Source organism: Mustelus asterias, chromosome 11 (genome assembly GCF_964213995.1).
Source record: "Mustelus asterias chromosome 11, sMusAst1.hap1.1, whole genome shotgun sequence".
NCBI classification, from domain to species: Eukaryota; Metazoa; Chordata; class Chondrichthyes; order Carcharhiniformes; family Triakidae; genus Mustelus; species Mustelus asterias.
Window position 1 is genome coordinate 4,848,854 of NC_135811.1, and position 19,722 is coordinate 4,868,575.

The following is a 19,722-nucleotide window of genomic DNA, read 5'->3' on the forward strand; positions in this document are numbered from 1 at the left end:
CACAGATGGGGAGAGGCCATGGCGAGATTTGAATACAAGGATGGAAGTTTTAACATTGGCCTGTTGCTTTAACCGGGATCCAGTGGGGGTCAGAGGGGTGACCGAGGGACAGGACTTGTTGCAGTGCCAGAGTCCCGGGTTCAATTCTGGCCTCGGGTCACTGTCTGTGTGAAGTCTGCACGTTCTCCCCGTGTCTGCGTGGATTTCTTCCGGGTGCTCCGGTTTCCTCCCACAGTCCAAAAGATGTGTAGAAATAGGTGGATTGGGCTTGCTAAGTTGCACCTTAGTGTCCCAGGTTATGTAGGTTAGGGGATTAGTATCATAGAATCCTACAGTGCAGAAGGAGGCCATTCAGCCCATCGAGTCTGCACCGACCACAATCCCATCCAGGCTCTATCCCCATAACATCATGCATTTACCCTAGCTAGGCCCCCTGACACTAAGGGGCAATTTAGCATGGCCAACCCACCTAATCCGCACCTCTTTAGACTGTGGGAGGAAACCGGAACACCCGAAGGAAACCCACACAGACACGGGGAGAACGTGCAGACTCCGCACAGACAATGACCCAAGCCGGGAATCGAACCCGGATCCCTGGCGCTGTGAGGCAGCAATGCTAACCTCTGTGCCACCGTGTCGGGTAAATACATGGCGTTACAGGAATAGGGCCTGGGTAAGATGTTATGTCGGTGCAGACTCAGTGGGCCGAATGGCCTCTCTCTGCACTGTAGGGATTCTATGGCAAGGAGGGAGAAATCGAGGCTTGTTTCCTTGTTATTGAATATATTGGAAATGGGATGGGGAGGAGGGTGAGGATGGCAGTTTTGAAGTGAAGGGGAACAGGATCTGAGGAGAGGGAACCTCTCCAATTCTCACCTTTCAAAGAAAGCTGGCCGTTAAACACTGGGAATAATCAACAAGTCATTCTCAGCTCTTTGTCAAACAGCCTTTCCCTCCACATCCCAACTCCATTATATTCAATAACAAGTGAATGTAGTTTAGTGTCAACTCCCCAACAATGATTCCACCACCACCCCCCCCCCACCCACCCTCCCCCCACCCCCTCCACCGATTGCCTTATCTTAGTGCCCAGTCTATTAGTCTTTAATATCCAAATACCTAAGGCAAGGGTGAAGGGTTGTCAACTCCCCTCCCCTTCAATGAATGCTCCCCTTCCCTCCCCCTCATACTCTTTTCCCCTCACCCCCCAAGCCTTCCATTGCACTCACCCTCTCCAACTCTCCCAATAAACTGCACTCATCACATCTTTATCCAGAGACTGGTGAGAATATGGAACTTATCACCACAGTGGTGTAGTGGTAACAACACTGGATTAATAATCCAGAGTCCTAGTCTAATTATCTGGGGACATGGGTTCAAATCCCATCACAGAAGCTGGTGGAACTCAATTTGTTCAAATTCCTTCATGGGCATCCTGGCTGGGCTAACATTCAATTAATAAATGTGGAATCTAGAACTAGCCTCCGTGATTTGATTTATTATTTCACATGTATTAACATACAGTGAAAAGTATTGTTTCTTGCGCGCTATACAGACAAAGCATACCGTTCATAGAGAAGGAAAGGAGAGAGTGCAGAATGTAGTGTTACAGTCATAGCTAGGGTGTAGAGAAAGATCAACTTAATGCAAGGCAGGTCATTCAAAAGTCTTTACAGCAGCAGGGAAGAAGGTGTTCTTGAGTCAGTTGGTACGTGACCTCAGACTTTTGTATCTTCTTCCCGACGGAAGAAGGTGGAAGAGAGAGTGTCCGGGGTGCGTGGGGTCCTTAATTATGCTGGCTGCTTCGCCGAGGCAGCGGGAAGTGTAGACAGAGTCAATGGATGGGAGGCTGGTTTGCGTGATGGATTGGGCTACATTCACGACCTTTTGTAGTTCCTTGTGGTCTTGGGCAGAGCAGGAGCCATACCAAGCTGTGATACAACCAGAAAGAATGCTTTCTATGGTGCTAGACATGACTGTTTTATCTACTGACCACACGCCCCTGGAGCCATCACCAATCACAGCAGAGAACCCCGAGCAGAAGATGATGGAGAAGAGGGCAAAGGTCATTGAGGAGTTGCTACAGACGGAGGCGGATTACATTAAGGACCTGGAGATGTGTGTGGACAAAGTGCTGATCCCGCTACAGAATAAACAAGTGGGAGAGGGGGGAATGGGCATGTCATCGATGAAGACGAACATCTCGCCAAGGCCATCCCCACACCCCCACTTCTTGCCTTCAAACAACCGCACAACCTCAAACAGACCATTGTCCGCAGCAAACTAGCCAGCCTTCAGGAGAACAGTGACCACGACATCACACAACCCTGCCACAGCAACCGCTGCAAGACGTGCCGGATCATCGACACAGATGCCATCATCTCACATGAGAACACCATCTACCAGGTACACGGTACCTACTCTTGCAACTCGGCCAACGTTGTCTACCTGATATGCTGCAGGAAAGATGTCCCGAGGCATGGTACATTGGGGAGACCATGCAGACGCTACAACAACGGATGATTGAACACCACTCGACAATCACCAGGCAGGAGAGTTCTTTTTCTGTTGGGGAACACTTCAGCAGTCACGGGCATTCAGCCTCTGATCTTCGGGTAAGTGTTCTCCAAGGCGGCCTTCACGACACACGACAACGCAGAATTGTTGAGCAGAAACTGATAGCCAAGTTCCGCACACATGAGGACGGCCTCAACCAGGATCTTGGGTTCATGTCACACTATCTGTAACCCCCACGACTTGCCTGGCTTGCAAAATCTCACTAACTGTCCTGGCTGGAGACAATACACATCTCTTAACCTGTGCTTAACCCTCTCTCAACTCACATTGTCTGTACCTTTAAGACTTGATTACCTGTAAAGACTCGCATTCCAACCATTATCTTGTAAATTGAGTTTGTGTCTTTATATGCCCTGTTTGTGAACACAGCTCCCACTCACCTGATGAGGGGGCAGCGCTCCGAAAGCTTGTGGCTTGTGTGTGAGACTTCGTACTGTGCTTACCCCAGTCCAATGCCGGCATCTCCACATCATGTACACTAGTTCACAGTAAATCCCGTCTTCCTATCAATCCTGTACAGGCTCACTGGCCCACACTGGCTCCCAGTCTGGCAACACCTCTTTTAAAAGTTGCATCCTTGTTTTCCAATCCCTCGTGGTCTTTCAACCCCTCCTTATCTCTCTAACTTCCTCCAGCCCTACAACCCTCCGATACGTCTGCACTTCTCCAATCCCAGTCTCTTGAATATCCCGAATTTTTATCACTCCACCATTGGCCTTCAGTTGCCTGTATCCTAAATCCTGGAATTCTCTCCGCCCCGCTGCTCCTTAAAACCTTTCTCCTGAACCAAACCTTGGTCTTTGTTTTGTTATGTGGCTCGTTGCCATGTTATGCTTTACTATGCCCCTGTGAAGCATCTTGAGAGATTTTAATACAGTGTGGATGCAGAAAAGAATCACAACAATGATTCCAGGGATGAGGAAATTCAGTTATGTGGATAGAGTGGCAAAGTTAGGAGTGTTTTCATTGGATAAAGAGAGGATTTGATAGAAGTGTGCAGAACCATCAAGGTCTGGACAGAGTAGATAGCAAGAAGCTGTTCCCATTGTGTTCATAGGGTGCAGAAGGAGGCCATTTGGCCCATCGAGTCTGCACCGACCACAATCCCACCTAGGCCTTATCCCCACAACCCCATTGATTTACCCTAGCTAGTCCCCCTGATACTAAGGGTCAATTTAGCATGGCCAATCGACCTAATCCGCACATCTTTGGACAGTTGGAGGAAACCGGAGCACCCGGAGGAAATCCACGCCGACACGGGGAGAACGTGCAAACTCCACATAGATAGTCACCCGTGGCCAGAATTGAACCCGGGTCCCTGGCGCTGCGAGGCAACAGTGTTAACCACTGTGCCACCGTGCTGCCCATTGGTGGAGGGATCGAGAACAAGAGAGGCACAGATTGTGATTGGTAAAAGAAGCAATGGTGACATGAGTTCAAACTTTCTCACACAGTGAGTGGTTAGGATCTGGAACATACAGTCGGAGAGTGTGGTGGAGACAGATTCACACAGCGAGTGGTGAGGCTCTGGAACATACAGTCTGAGAGTGTGATTGGAGATAGATTCACACAGCGAGTGGTTAGGCTCTGGAACATACAGTCTGAGAGCGTGAGGTAGACTGTTGGATTGTTATCAAAAATGGAGAGTGTGCAAGGATTACGGGGAGAAGGCAGGAGAGTGACACTGGGTGAATTGTTTTGGTGCAGGCTTGGTGGGCTGCAGGGCCTGTCGCTGTGCTGTAATTTTCTTTGTTCTTTTGGAGAGCCAGCAGACACAGTGGGCTGAATGGCCTCCTTCTGCACTGTAACTATTCTGCGTTATTAACACACGTTGTTGATCTGTCGATGAGGTGGAGATGCTGGCGTTGGACTGGGTTGTGATGATGAGCTGATTTGTTGATGGGCTGTGATCAAGTCTATGATGGGGAGTGGTTTGTGTGGAGTATAAACTGCAGCGAGATGGCCTGTTTCTGTGCTGTAAAATGTCCCAGTGAGGGGAGAGATCTCGTGTTTCCAAGTATTTCTCTCCCAGATTGTGGTTTCAAAGGGGGAGCAGTTTTAAACCCCTTCGTCTCCTCAATCAGCCCGGCAGCAATAGGCAGGCTCGTACCCGCTGTACGTCTAAACTGGCAGCGGGTGTGAGTGCACATTCCCAATGCCACCCACTCCTCGCCTTGCTTCACACTTGCCTTCCTCTGCACACCCACCCTGTCCTCCAGAAAGAGACGCTTCCTGTGGAACAGGTTCCATTAGTCCCCAAGGGGAGGAAACCAAGTCTTAACCTGTTTTTGTTTGGGCGCCACTCCCTCAGGTATAGCTTCGATCCCCATTCTCTGCTGTTCTCACAGATTGGTATTGCAACAACAACAAGTGTGCATTTATATAGTGCCAGCACAGCAAGCTGCACCCATCCAGGCAAGTGGGGAGTATTCCATCCCGCACCTGACTTGTGCCTTGTCGATGGTGGACAAGCTTTGGGGAATCAGGAGCTGAGTTACTCGCTGCAGGATTCCTAGCCTTTGACCTGCTCTGGTAGCCACAGTATTTATATCGCTAGTCCAGTTCAGTCTCCGATCAATAATAACCCCCCCAGGATGTTGATAGTGTGGGATTCAGCAATGATAATACCATTGATTGTAAGGGGAGATGGTTAGATTCTCTCTTATTGGAGATGGTCATTGCCTGGCACTTGTGTGGCGTGAATGTTACTTGCCATTGTCTGCCCCAAGCCTGGATATTGTCCAGGTCTTGCTGCATTTGGGCATGGACCACTTCAGTATCCGAGGAGTTGCGAATGTGGCTGAAAATTGTGCCATCATCAGCAAACATCTCCAATTCTGATCTTATGATGGAAGAAAGTTAATTGATGAAACAGCTGAAGGTGGTTGGGCCTCAGACACTACCCTGAGGAACTCCTGCAGTGATGTTCTGGAGCTTAGATGATTGACCTCCAATCACCGCAACCATCTTTTTTTGTGCCAGATATGACTCCAACCAGCAGAGGTTTTTCCCCTGATTCCCATTGACTCCAGTTTTGTTAGGGCTCCTTGATGCCACATTTGATCGAATGCAGCCTTGATGTCAAGGACAATCACTCTCACCTCACCTCTGGAATTCAGCTCTTTTCAGAGGTTCATAAGATATAGGAGCAGAATTAGTCCATTCGGCCCATCAAGTCTGCTACACCATTCGATCATGGCTGATATGCTCCTCATCCCCACTTTGCTACCTTCTTCCCATAACCCTTCGACCCCATTACCACTTTGGGGTAGCGAATGCCACAGATTCACAACCCTTTGGGAGAAGTAGTTTCTCCTCAACTCTGTTTTAAACTTTCTACCCCTTATCCTAAGACTGTGACCTCTCGTCCTAGAATGCCCCACAAGAGGAAGCATCCGCTCCACGTCTACTTTATCCATACCTTTTATCATCTTGTAGACCTCAATTTGATCTCCCCTCGTTCTTCTAAATTCCATGTTTGAACCAAGGCTGTAATGAGGTCAGGAGCTGAGTGACCCTGGCGAATTGGGCGTCACTGAGTGGGTTATTGCTGAGTAGGTGCTGGTAGATTGATGGGGTGGTAATTGGCTGGGTTGGATTTGTCCTGTTTCTTGTGTATAGGACATAACTGGGCAATGTCCCATATTGCCGGGTAGATGCCAGTGTTGTAGCTGTACTGGAACAGCTTGGCTAGGGGAGCGGCAAGTTCTGGAACACAAGTCTTCAGGACTATAGCCAGGCAGCTGCTGGCTTGTTCCTTGGTGGGATGAATTCCCACAAGGAGCGCTCCATTAGTTACTGATACTGGGGTTCATCACTAATACACGGTGATACAGCAGGAGTGAGTTCACCAGCACTGTGCTGTGGAATCTCGGGACCGTTTGAGATTCAACAGCTGCAGAAAACAAAGGAGAACTTGTTGAGTTCTACAGTATGCTGATGTGGAAACAGGAGGAGGCCATTCAGCCCTTCGAACCTGTTCTGCTATTCTGTGCGGTTAGAAAAGACTTGCATTTATATCGTACATTTTACAGCTACCAGACATCTCAAAAAGCTTTACAGCCAGTGAGATGCTTTTAAATTGTTGTCACTGTTGTACTGTACAAAACACAGCGGCCAATTTGTGCACAGCAAGATCCCACAAACTTGTGATAATAACCAAGTAATCCGTTTTTGTGATTGGCCAGAACACAGGGAGCTCCTCTGTTTCTCTTCGCGCAGTTTCAAGGCATCTTTTATGTCGACCTGAGAGAATGGACCAGGCCTTGGTTTTAAAGGTCACAGCTGATCGTAGAATCTAGAAGCAGGAGGAGGCCATTCGGCCCTTTGAGCCTACTCTGCCATTCATTATGATCACAGCTGATCTTCAAATTCAACATCCTGAGTCCACCCCTCTCCCATCCCTACCCCTTGCTCCCTTTAACCCCCAACAGCTTGTATCCAATTCCTTCTTGAAATCACACAATGTTTTGGCCACCGCTACTTTCTGTGGCAGTGATCGATACTGTGATTTCATCCAGAATCCTTGCCTCTGTAACCCTTCAGATCCCTGACGGGGAACATCGATTGTGCGTTCCTCCCACTCGAACATGCCAGACCAGCTGACGTGGTCAGCTCTCTGGAGTGGGGTTTGAACCCACCACCTCCAGACTCGGTGAGGTGAGGGCTGTTACCCACTGAACCATGGCAGTGGCTCGAATCGCCGTGTCAGCTCCACGGAAAGCACTGTCTATGGCGCTTTCCATCACTCTGACTGTGAGTAAACTAAGGGGCTTTCGATTTAGATTAGATTTGATTTATTATTGTCACCTGTATTAACATACAGTGAAAAGTATTGTTTCTTGCGCGCTATACAGACAAAGCATACCGTTCATAGAGAAGGAAAGGAGAGTGTGCAGAATGTAGTGTTACAGTCATAGCTAGGGTGTAGAGAAAGATCAACTTAATGCGAGGTAGGTCCATTCAAAAGTCTGACAGCAGCAGGGAAGAAGCTGTTCTTGAGTCGGTTGGTACGTGACCTCAGACTTTTGTATCTTTTTCCCGAAGGGAGAAGGTGGAAGAGAGAATGTCCAGGGAGCGTGGGGTCCTTAATTATGCCGGCTGCTTTACAGCCGATGGGAAGACAGGATGTCTGGAAGTGAGCCGGGAGCGAGTTACACTCCTCCCTGTGAGCCGGGAGTGAGTTACACTCCTCCCTGTGAGCCGGGAGTGAGTTACACTCCTCCCTGTGAGCCGGGAGTGAGTTACACTCCTCCCTGTGAGCCGGGAGCGAGTTACACTCCTCCCTGTGAGCCGGGAGTGAGTTACACTCCTCCCTGTGAGCCGGGAGTGAGTTACACTCCTCCCTGTGAGCCGGGAGTGAGTTACACTTCTCGCTGTGAGCCGGGAGTGAGTTACACTTCTCGCTGTGAGCCGGGAGTGAGTTACACTCCTCCCTGTGAGCCGGGAGTGAGTTACACTCCTCGCTGTGAGCCGGGAGTGAGTTACACTCCTCCCTGTGAGCCGGGAGCGAGTTACACTCCTCCCTGTGAGCTGGGAGCGAGTTACACTCCTCCCTGTGAGCTGGGAGTGAGTTACACTCCTCCCTGTGAGCTGGGAGCGAGTTACACTCCTCCCTGTGAGCCGGGAGCGAGTTACACTCCTCCCTGTGAGCTGGGAGCGAGTTACACTCCTCCCTGTGAGCTGGGAGTGAGTTACACTCCTCCCTGTGAGCCGGGAGTGAGTTACACTCCTCCCTGTGAGCCGGGAGCGAGTTACACTCCTCGCTGGGAGCCCGGAGTGAGGTCCACTCCTCGCTGGGAGCCCGGAGTGAGGTCCACTCCTCGCTGGGAGCCCGGAGTGAGGTCCACTCCTCGCTGGGAGCCCGGAGTGAGGTCCACTCCTCACTGTGGATTGAGGGGCCTTGTGTGACTTGCGGGTGGTAACAGGATTAGACGCTGACATATGGTTCATGGGACTTAATCTGCTGAAGGATTGGTGTCCTGTGATTCAGTTTAAAATCGCTGCATCTTCTGTTGTATTTCTTTCAAGTTACAGCAATAGCCACGGGACTTCCCTTCAACAGGAGGTTACAGGCTGTGCAGAGGAAGATTGGTACGGGGTTTGACGGTCTCTGAGTTTGGGGGCTGAGTCCGTTCTGCAGGGGGATTGACGAGATTTGAAGAGGGGACATTGGGATAGAAATGTCTCTGAGTTGAGTGAGTGAGCAGACTCTGGCAGATTGCTGTGTGTGCGCAGTCTGGTCTCTGCTCGTGACCACCTGGAACTGTTTGTCTTCTATTTCATCCCCTCTCTCTTTCTTTCTCTCTCTCTCTGTTTCTTTCTCCCTCCTTTTCAAAATCCATCTCTTTGCTTTGTCTGTTCTACTCCTTTATTCTCTCTGTCTGCCCCCTCACATCACCCCCCCACCGCCCCCCGTTTCTCCTCTGCCTCTCCCTTCACCCCCGAATTTCCGATTAAACATTGAATTAATGAGCATCTGCTGAGGGTCAGACTCAGAGTTAACTTTGTGGTCTCACTCTCATTGGCTGCTGTGTTCGAACAGAGCCGAGAGTCACTGCGGTACTTCAGAAATGTAAAGTGTTTTGGCAAATCCTGACAGTATCAGACACAGCACGGTGGTTAGCGCTGCTGCCTCACAGCGCCAGGGACCCGGGTTCAATTCTGGCCTTGGGTGACTGTGTGGAGTTTGCTCGTTCTCCCTGTGTCTGCGTGGGTTTCCTCCGGGTGCTCCGGTTTCTTCCCACACTCCAAATATGTGCGGGTTAGTTGGATTGGCCATGCTAAATTGACCCTAGTGTTGGGGTGTTAGCAGGGTAAATATGTGGGGTTACAGGAATAGGGCCTGGGTGGGATTGTGGTCAGTACAGACTCGATGGACCAAATGGCCTCCTGCACTGTAGGGATTCTATGATCTCTTTCGTGAATGCCGTTTGGCCTGAGACCTCTTCCAGAGGATCAACACTAGTTTTGGCAGGACATTCAACTGTGGTGGCCCTCGCTGCTGATCCTGACTCTGAGCACAGTGTACCCACAGCTGGGCACATTCCAGCTGGGATAGCCGGAGTGTTCGGGACAGACACACCAGCTGCAACGACCCTCTTTCCGAGGATCCGGCCTCCCGGGTTATTTTGGCCATGACTTATAGCTCTTCGCTGGAACTCCAGCGTCGGGGATCTGAGTACAACCACTTACAGATCATGAACCGAATACGGAGTTACCTTCCCCCACCCCCACGCTGATCAATTACACCTCGAGATCCCGCTTGCGGTTTTTTACTTTGATGGAAGATTCTAGAAACCCTGGACATAAAAGCAGCTGGTAATTAAGTCACAAAGTGAGACAAAGCTTCGCATTTCTCTCGCGCATGCATTCATACTGTCAGGATTTGCCAAAACACTTTACATTTCTGAAGTAACCGCAGTGACTCTCGGCTGCGTTCGAACGCAGCAGCCAATGAGAATGAGACCACAAAGTTAACTCAGAGTCTGACCCTCAGCAGATACTCATTAATTCAATGTTTAATCGGACATAACAATGGATGAGGAAATGTGTGGGCAACGGTCAGAGGTGTGGAGATCTCGGGGGCCGTGCAGCCTGAGGAGGTGTCTCAGATGCTCTCAGTTGTGGCCTAGTTGGCAGCGTTCTAGCCTCCAAGACACAAGGTTTCAGTTTCCACTTCCGGGCTTGGCACAAGAATCCAGGTTGACATTCCCAAGGCGGCACTGAGGGAACGCCGCCCTCTCGGTGTGAAAGACCCCGTGGCACTGGGGAGTAGGAGGCCACTCGGCCCCTCGAGCCTGCTCTGCCATTCAATAAGATCGCGGCTGATCTGATTGTAAACTCAATCCCACATTCCTGCCGATCCCCCGATAAACATTCACTCCCCCGTTAATCGAGAATCTATCGAGCTCAGCCTTCAAAATATTCAAAGTTTCCACCACGTGTTGAGGAAGATAGTTTCACAGAGACACGGCCTGGTGACCTGGCCAATATTTATCCTTCAATCAACAGCACGAGAAACAGGTGATCCTGTCATTAACACACTGCTGTATATGGGATCTTCCTGTGCACAAATTAATTATGAGTTTCCTAATTCCACCAGTGACGACACTTAAAGACTTCATTGGCTTTGATTTTTGATTTGATTTGATTTATTATTGTCACATGTATTCGTATACAGTGAAAAGTATTGTTTCTTGCGTGCTCTAAAGACAAAGCATACTGTTCATAGAGGAGGAAAGGAGAGAGTGCAGAATGTAGTGTTACAGTCATAGCTAGGGTATTGAGAAAAATCAGCTTAATGCAAGGTCGGTCCATTCAGAGCTCTGACAGCAGCAGGGAAGAAGCTGTTCTTGAGTCGGTTGGTACATGACCTCAGACTTTTGTACCTTTTTCCCGAAGGAAGAAGGTGGAAGAGAGAATGTCTGGGGTGCATGGGGTCCTTAATTATGCTGGCTGCTTTGCCCAGGCAGCGGGAAGTGTAGACAGAGTCAGTTTTTTTTAATACTTTTCCAATTCAATCAAATCAAATCCAATTCAGAGTCTCAACAAGTTGAGACATTTCAGATCCAGGCTGACAAGACAGGGCATGCGACCAAATTACCCTGTCCTGGGCCTGATCTACATGAGCCAAGCTGATTGGAGAAGGGGGAGGATCCTCCTCCAAGCCTTGGGCTCATTTGCATCTTAGCCAAAAGGCCGAGATGCCGCTTTTAAAAATTGCTTCATATGAAACACATGAAGCTTCAGTGTAACCTAATGACCTCAACCAAGTGCAGGCGATCCATACTACACTTGATCTTAGCCAAAAGGCCGAGAAGCGATGGATGGGAGGCTGGTTTGTGTGATGGATTGGGCCACATTCACAACCCTTTGTAGTTCCTTGCGGTCTTGGGCAGAGCAGGAGCCATACCAAGCTGTGATGCAACCAGAAAGAATGCTTTCTGTGGTGCATCTGTAAAAGTTGGCTGTTCTGGTGGTTGAGAGAGGCAGGGGTTGGGCGTTGAACATAAAAGTGGGAATTTGGAAGTGTGGGACTCTGGGGGAAGAACGTCCTCCGTTCTCTTGATGTGAGATTAGCACTGTTCACTAACCTCTGCTGGATTTTCTCTTTAACCCTTTCTAGACATGACTGTTTTATCTACTGACCACACGCCCCTGGAGCCATCACCAATCACAGCAGAGAACCCCGAGCAGAAGATGATGGAGAAGAGGGCAAAGGTCATTGAGGAGTTGCTACAGACGGAGGCGGATTACATTAAGGACCTGGAGATGTGTGTGGACAAAGTGCTGATCCCGCTACAGAATAAACAGGTGGGAGACGGGGGAACGGGCAGTGGGGGGGGGGAGGGGGGGAGGTAGGTCCTTGGTGAGGGGGAGGGTGCAGCTCAATACTCACTCAGCCTTGCCCGTGAATCAACATTCAAGAGGGAACGTGGTCCTGGATGGACATGGCTCCAACGACACTCAAGCTCAACACCATCCTATCCATCACAATAGCATGCTTAGCACAGCTGTCTCACGGGGCCAGGGACCTGGATTCAATTCCCTTCTCAGGTCACTGTCTGTGTGGAGTCTGCACGTTCTCGCCGTGTCTGCGTGGGTTTCCTCCGGGTGCTCCAGTTTCCTCCCACACTCCAAAAGACGCGCTGGTTAGGTTGATTGGCCATGGCAAATGTGTGGCATTACAGGGACAGGGCGGGGTGAGTGGGCCTAGGTAACATACTCTGTCAGAGAGCTCTTGCAAACCCGATGGGCCGAATGGCCTCCTTCTGCACTGTAGAGATTCTACATGAACGCAGACTGACAGCCGTGTGTACCATCGACAAGATGCACTGCAGCAACTCACCAAGGCTCCTGAGACAGCACCTTCCAATACCACTGCCATCTGGAAAGACAAAGGCAGTCGACACATGGGAGCATTGCCACCTGGAGGTTCCCCTCCAAGTCATTCACCATCCTGACTTGGAAATATATCGCCATTCCTTCGCAGCTGCTGAGTCAAATCCTGGAACTCGCTCCCTAACAGCACTGTGGGTGTACCTACACCACACAGATTGCAGTGGTTCAAGAAGACAGCTCAGTAACACCACCTCCAGGGCAATTAGGGATGGGCAATAAATCCTGGCCTAGCCAGCGACACCCATAGCCTGCGAAAGAATAAAGAGAAAAAAGGGAAGTGTGGGTTTGAGCTGGGTTGAGGACAGTGCAACTGGATAAGGCCACAGACATCCCTCACCATCCCTGAGCCAGGGGAGAGGGGCAACATTCCCCACTCCCATCTACCCCCTTCCCAATCCCCAATTCTCAACCCCAGGCATCAGCTACAGTGCAGCACTCCCTCAGCACTGACCCTCTGACAGTGCAGCACTCCCTCAGCACTGACCCCCTGACAGTGCGGCACTCCCTCAGCACTGACCCTCTGACAGTGCGGCACTCCCTCAGTACTGACCCTCTGACAGTGCGGCACTCCCTCACCACTGACCTTCTGACAGTGCGGCACTCCCTCAGTACTGACCCTCTGACAGTGCGGCACTCCCTCAGTACTGACCCTCCGACAGTGCAGCACTCTCTCAGCACTGACCCTCTGACAGTGCAGCACTCCCTCAGTACTGACCCTCTGACAGTGTAGCATTCCCTCAGTACTGACCCTCTGACAGTGCAGCACTCCCTCAGCACTGACCCTCTGACAGTGCGGCACTCCCTCAGTACTGACCCTCTGACAGTGCGGCACTCCCTCAGTACTGACCCTCTGACAGTGCGGCACTCCCTCAGCACTGACCCTCTGACAGTGCGGCACTCCCTCAGTACTGACCCTCTGACAGTGCGGCACTCCCTCAGCACTGACCCTCTGACAGTGCGGCACTCCCTCAGCACTGACCCCCTGGCAGTGCGGTGCTCCATCCCAGTGTATGACAGAATGGGGGGTGAAGTGATGGGCGTGGAGGGAGGGCAGAGCGTGGCCATCCTGCCCAGATTAACGGTTTTCACCTGTTCTCAGTTACAGCAGGTGGATTGTGACGCCCTCTTTGGAAACATCCACACGGTGATCGAAGTTTCCAAACGACTGCTCGGTGAACTGGAATACACGGACAGTATCGGTACGGTCTCGATTCACTTCAAAACAACCTACTCATAGCCGTGACTGCATGGGGTCAAGGATGTGACTCCCTCCCTCCCCAAGGCAACTCACCTTGGAACAGAAGGAGGTTATTCACTGACGTCATGTGATTTTCCGGATGGAATTTTCATCCCTCCACCATAACCCTTAATATCCCCAGCCAACAAGATATAACTCCCTCAGATCTGAAATGTTCAGTTGACCCCAGCATCAGCAGCTCTTTGAGGGAGAAAGTTCCAGAATTCCTGACATTACCCTTTCATTTTCATGTTGTTCAGGTCTCTCCCGCAACCCACACCAGAGTCATCGAGGTTTACAGCATGGAAACAGGCCGTTCGGCCCATCTTGTCCATGCCGCCCAGTTTTTACCATAAGCCACTCCCAATTGCCCGCGTTTGGCCCATATCCCTCTATACCCATCTTACCCATGTAACTGTCTACACTCTTTTTAAAGGACAAAATTGTACCTGCCTGTACTACCTCTGGCAGCTTGTTCCAGACACACACACTACCCTCTGAATGAAAAAATTGCCCCTCTGGACATTTTTGCACCTTGTCAAAGGCCAGTAGATGTTTTGGGAGTGCAGGCTGGACCCTGCCTATTACAAACAATTGAAGGGACATGTTGCTTGTTTCAATCAGCCCATCACTTGAAGGGGGGATCAGGTTATTGAATTTGATGATCAGCCATGATCAAAATGAATGGTGCAGCAGGCTCAAAGGGCCGAATGGCCTCCTCCTGCTTCTAGTTTCTGTGACATACAATGTACAGAGCCGGCATCACACTGCACAAAAATTCATACAGAGACTTTGCTCCAAAAACAATCTGCCGACCACACAATTAGGCCAAGCAGAGTCAACTTGCCAGCCAATCAGCATCCTTTATTCCTGTAGTCTAAATTGTCCTTTTGAAATTTGGTGTTCTTGTGTTTGTCCTGATGAGTGCAGGATGAAAAGCTTCGACAGCACGTCTCTCTTTTCATCAAGACTCTCGCGTAAACTTTTCAGTGTTCTAAACTAGAGGCTTTGATGTTGGAGTGATTCTCTTCATTCATCACCATTCATGGATGAAATGTAGAAACACCCAAGCCACCAGCTTGACGAAGGGGTCTTTGCTCTTTCCCGCCCTGTGCAGGTCACGTGTTCCTTTCCTTCAGGAGTGAGCTGGAAGACATGTACAACATTTACTGTCAAAACCACGAGGAGGCCATCGCCCTCTTGGAGATTTACGAGAAGGATAAAGAGATTCAGGGACATGTCAATGCCTGCCTGGAACACCTCCGGTAAGACGGGAACAAGCGACAATTTAAATTAGAAAGGGAGTAGATGTTTGTGGAGGGTTTGTAGCATGTTGCCACATGTTCTGACTGCCTCATAGTCAACAAATTCCTTTTGAGTGCCGTTACTAATATGGAGGTAAATGAAGACTTGCATTTATGTAGCACTTTTCATCACCTCATTCCAAAGCACTTTACAGCCAATGGCCTGAATGTTGTAGGAAACGCAGCAGTCAATTTATGCACAGTAAGCTCCCACAAACCCAAATAACCCCCATGCCGACACTATCGTTAAGAAAGCCCACCAACGTCTCGACTTTCTCAGAAGACTAAGGAAATTTGGCATGTCAGCTACGACTCTCACCAACTTTTACAGATGCTCCATAGAAAGCATTCTTTCTGGTTGTATCACAGCTTGGTATGGGGCTCCTGCTCTGCCCAAGACCGCAAGGAACTACAAAAGGTCGTGAATGTAGCCCAATCCATCACGCAAACCAGCCTCCCATCCATTGACTCCGTCTACACTTCCCGCTGCCTTGGCAAAGCAGCCAGCATAATTAAGGACCCCACACGCCCCGAACATTCTCTCTTCCCCCTTCTTCCGTCGGGAAAAAGATACAAAAGTCTTGAGGTCACGTGCCAACTGACTCAAGAACAGCTTCTTCCCTGCTGCTGTCAGACTTTTGAATGGACTTACCTTGCATTAAGTTGATCTTTCTCTACACCTGACTGTAACACTACATTCTGCACTCTCTCCTTTCCTTCTCTATGAACGGTATGCTTTGTCTGTATAGTGCGCAAGAAGCGATATTTTCACTGCATGATAATACATGTGACAATAATAAATCAAGTCATTCTGAAATATGATAATGAGCAGGTTGTTTTAAAATGTTGGTCCCGGGAAGAACACGCTTGCTCTTTTTCATAATATTGCCCTGGGATCTTTAAATCCAGCCAGGAGGGATTTCCAAGTCAGCGTGGTGAGTGGTTTAGATGGGAGCTTCCAGCTATTCCCAGGCGTTCCGGGATACCTGCTGCCTTGGTCTTTCTAGGTGATAGGGTTTGCCAAGACTCTCTGGCCAACGGGGGCTCAGTGTTCGGTTCTCTGTCTGCGTGGGAATTGCTCTGTGGAATTTACTGATGTTTTCTCCAATAACTCTCCTTTTTCCCTCTTCACCAACTGCTCCTCCTCCAGAGCAATATATCGTCAGTGGTGAGTCTGACCCGACAACCTTTCTCCTTCGCATTACTTGCCCCTGCTTACAGAGATCACCTGCATTGCTGTGACGCCTGCTTTCAACCAAGTGGATATGTGTGAGGGGGCGGGGGTGGGTGCAGGCAGAGGGCCACAGGATGGGTGGAGGGGAGGTAAGGTGCTCAGTGTCATGCTTGCAGTGGAGAGGGTGTGGAGGGAGGGAACATCTGTTGGGGGCGGGGGAGGGGACAATATGGCGGATGATTTAGGGGGCTTGCCAAGTTGGGCAGGAGGGGAGGGGTTTGGGGGGTGGGGAGTGGAAGTGGGGGGGGGTGTACGGAGGAGGGCGTGGGTGGAAACATCAGCCAAGGACAGGACCTCAACTCAGCAGTGATGCCCCCACAGTTCAAAAGCCAGACCTGTTTATTCTGATGAAAGGGGCCCCAAAGGAGGGACGGGGGTGGGGCGAGGAGGGAGGGGGGGATCACTCCTTCAGCACGAGAAGCGAGAAAAACTGCAAGGAATAATATCGCTGGGAATGTTGGCCACATCTGGTAGGGTGGGGGGAGTGTAGGGGAAAGGTGTGACTGGACTGGGAACTGGTGCAGAGTATGTCGGAGAGAGTTGGTTGAGAGAGGCGGCGTCTCTGTTCTGCTTTCTTGCTCTAACAAGCTATGGCTGGCATGGCATGATCCCAGCTGAATCGTCACTAAACGTTATCTATGACCTTCCCTTTGGATCCCCTTGAGATCCTCCGTGTGTGCAGCACCTCCTGTCTGTGTATCCGATGTATCTCAGGCTGCTCCCTCTCCCTCATCACCTCGCAATGTTCCCCTGTGAAACACAAATCATATTAAACTCACTAACCCACTGCTATCTCCATCCTGAGTGTGTTTTTCGTGTGGTCTAACATTGCTAACTCATTGTACTCGTGTTAATCAGCATCACACCTTGTTACAGGTAAGTAATAGATTGTCTGGTTCATTCCACCCGTGTCTCTGACATTTCTACATTTTTCATTGAAATGGAAGGAGGTTCATCCTGAGGAAAGGAGCAAGGTCAGGAAAGGGTTAAATAGAAGAGTAAAGCTCCCTCTACACTGTCCCCCATCAAACACTCCCAGGACAGGTACAACACGGGGTTAGATACAGAGTAAAGCTCCCTCTACACTGTCCCCATCAAACACTCCCAGGACAGGTACAGCACGGGGTTAGATACAGAGTAAAGCTCCCTCTACACTGTCCCCAGCAAACACTCCCAGGACAGGTACAGCACGGGGTTCGATACAGAGTAAAGCTCCCTCTACACTGTCCCCATCAAACACTCCCAGGACAGGTACAGCACAGGGTTAGATACAGAGTAAAGCTCCCTCTACACTGTCCCCATCAAACACTCCCAGGACAGGTACAGCACGGGGTTAGATACAGAGTAAAGCTCCCTCTACACTGTCCCCCATCAAACACTCTCAGGACAGGTACAGCAAAGAGTTACATCAGAGGAAAACTCCCTCTACACTGTCCCCATCAAACACTCCCAGGACAGGTACAGCACGGGGTTAGATACAGAGTAAAGCTCCCTCTATACTGTCCCCATCAAACACTCCCAGGACAGGTACAGCACGGGGTTAGATACAGAGTAAAGCTCCCTCTACACTGTCCCCATCAAACACTCCCGGGACAGGTACAGCACGGGGTTAGATACAGAGTAATGCTCCCTCTACACTGTCCCCATCAAACACTCCCAGGACAGGTACAGCACGGGGTTAGATACAGAGTAAAGCTCCCTCTACACTGTCCCCATCAAACACTCCCAGGACAGGTACAGCACGGGGTGAGATACAGAGTAAAGCTCCTTCTACATTGTCCCCATCAAACACTCCCAGGACAGGTACAGCACGGGGTTAGATACAGAGTAAAGCTCCCTCTATACTGTCCCCATCAAACACTCCCAGGACAGGTACAGCACGGAGTTAGATGCAGAGTAAAGCTCCCTCTACACTGTCCCCATCAAACACTCCCAGGACAGGTACAGCACGGGGTTAGATACAGAGTAAAGCTCCCTCTACACTGTCCCCATCACACACTCCCAGGACAGGGACAGCACGGGGTTAGATACAGAGTAAAGCTCCCTCTACACTGTCCCCATCAAACACTCCCAGGACAGGTACAGCACGGGGTTAGATACAGAGTAAAGCTGCCTGTACTATACTGTCATTGTTCGGCTGGGATGATTCCAGGTATCCCATTTCCCGGAAGTGATTCCAAACATAGGGAGCTGGGAATAACCTACTCATGGTCTGCAGTGACCTCATCCCTTCCTGCTCCCACAGCCCATTCTATCTCCACTTGTTTTGTGTGACGTACACTCTTGTAATGCCCTCAAAGAAGCTCATCAGGTGGCCTCTGAATATGGGCTCCCTGATTGAGGCAATGATTGCCTGCCCAATCAGAGTGTCTCAGCTGTATATATCGATATTGAGGAGTGTCAGGGCTACTGGCACTCTGGATTCTGACTCTGTACCTGAAACACTCTTAGAAGTGAAATAGAGTTTATAAATAAAGGGAACCTGGTGAAGAGACACAGGCCTCGGGGAGTTATTGCAACTCTTACGTGACTGTCTCTGAGACTGGGTAGTGTTTATATTCATGCTGATGTGAGCACATTAATGTGACAGAGTTGTGGCAGTGTAAAGGGGAAATCTTGTGGAAGGTTATACAAGATCTCTGATTGAGGGAATCTCATAACCCGGATGGTGGCCATTTGGCCCGTTGTGTCCTATTAATCCCACCTCCCCTGCCCATTCGCCCGGCCAGTGGTTTCTTTTCAAACTTTTCCAATTCCCCTTTTGAAAGTTCCGATTGAATCTGCTCCCTCAGCCCTTTCAGACAGCGCCTTCCCGATCACAACAACTCACGTTGTCAAAAGACTTATTCGCCTCACCTCCCCCTGTGGTTCTTTTATCGATTCTCCTCAATCTGTGTCCCTCCTGCCTCTGGAAACACTTCCTCCTTGGATATCTATCAAAGCAACTTTCCAATGTTCAACACGGGCTTAAATCTCACCTTGACCTTCTCCGCTCTAAGGTGAACATTCCCAACTTCTCCAGTCTCTCCTAGTCCCTCATCCATGGAACCATTCTCATAAGTCTCCTCCGCACTCTCTCCAAAGCCTTCACATCCTTCCGAAAGTGCCGTGCCCAGAATTGAAAACCATCTTCCAGCCGTAAACCAACTTTGTTTTAATAATAATTTCTAATACTTCTCTCTTGTGAACCAGGGGCAAAACGAATTACATTAACCTGGGCTCATTCCTCATTAAGCCGGTGCAGCGGGTTATGAGGTACCCGCTGTTGCTTATGGAGCTGCTGAACACAACGCCAGAATCACACCGTGACAAGAAGCCATTGGGTGAGGCGGTTCTCGCGGTGAAGGATCTCAACGTTAACATCAATGAGTACAAGCGGCGGAAGGACCTGGGTGAGACTTGGCGTTTCTTCCTACTTGTTTCTCTGCCTCCCACTCTCTCTTTCTCTCTGTATCAGTCCTAAGGGG

The 19,722-nt window shown here is 50.0% G+C and overlaps 1 protein-coding gene and 1 non-coding gene across 3 annotated transcripts in view; one reads left to right on the forward strand and one right to left on the reverse strand.

Moving 5' to 3' along the window:
- Nucleotides 1–19,722, forward strand: part of dnmbp (dynamin binding protein) — a 62,435-nt gene that overhangs the window by 23,656 nt on the left and 19,057 nt on the right. The window contains exons 2-6 of one of the 2 annotated variants that reach the window (XM_078223040.1): nt 11,705–11,892; nt 13,580–13,679; nt 14,835–14,982; nt 16,172–16,189; nt 19,448–19,647. In XM_078223040.1, the coding sequence (XP_078079166.1) occupies nt 11,705–11,892; nt 13,580–13,679; nt 14,835–14,982; nt 16,172–16,189; nt 19,448–19,647 (654 nt within the window). The remainder of the gene's footprint in view (nt 1–11,704; nt 11,893–13,579; nt 13,680–14,834; nt 14,983–16,171; nt 16,190–19,447; nt 19,648–19,722) is intronic. The other variant, XM_078223041.1, reaches the window with a different exon arrangement.
- LOC144501015 (U2 spliceosomal RNA) lies at nt 11,222–11,403 on the reverse strand. The gene has a single exon (XR_013499028.1). It is a non-coding gene; the product is annotated as a U2 spliceosomal RNA (small nuclear RNA).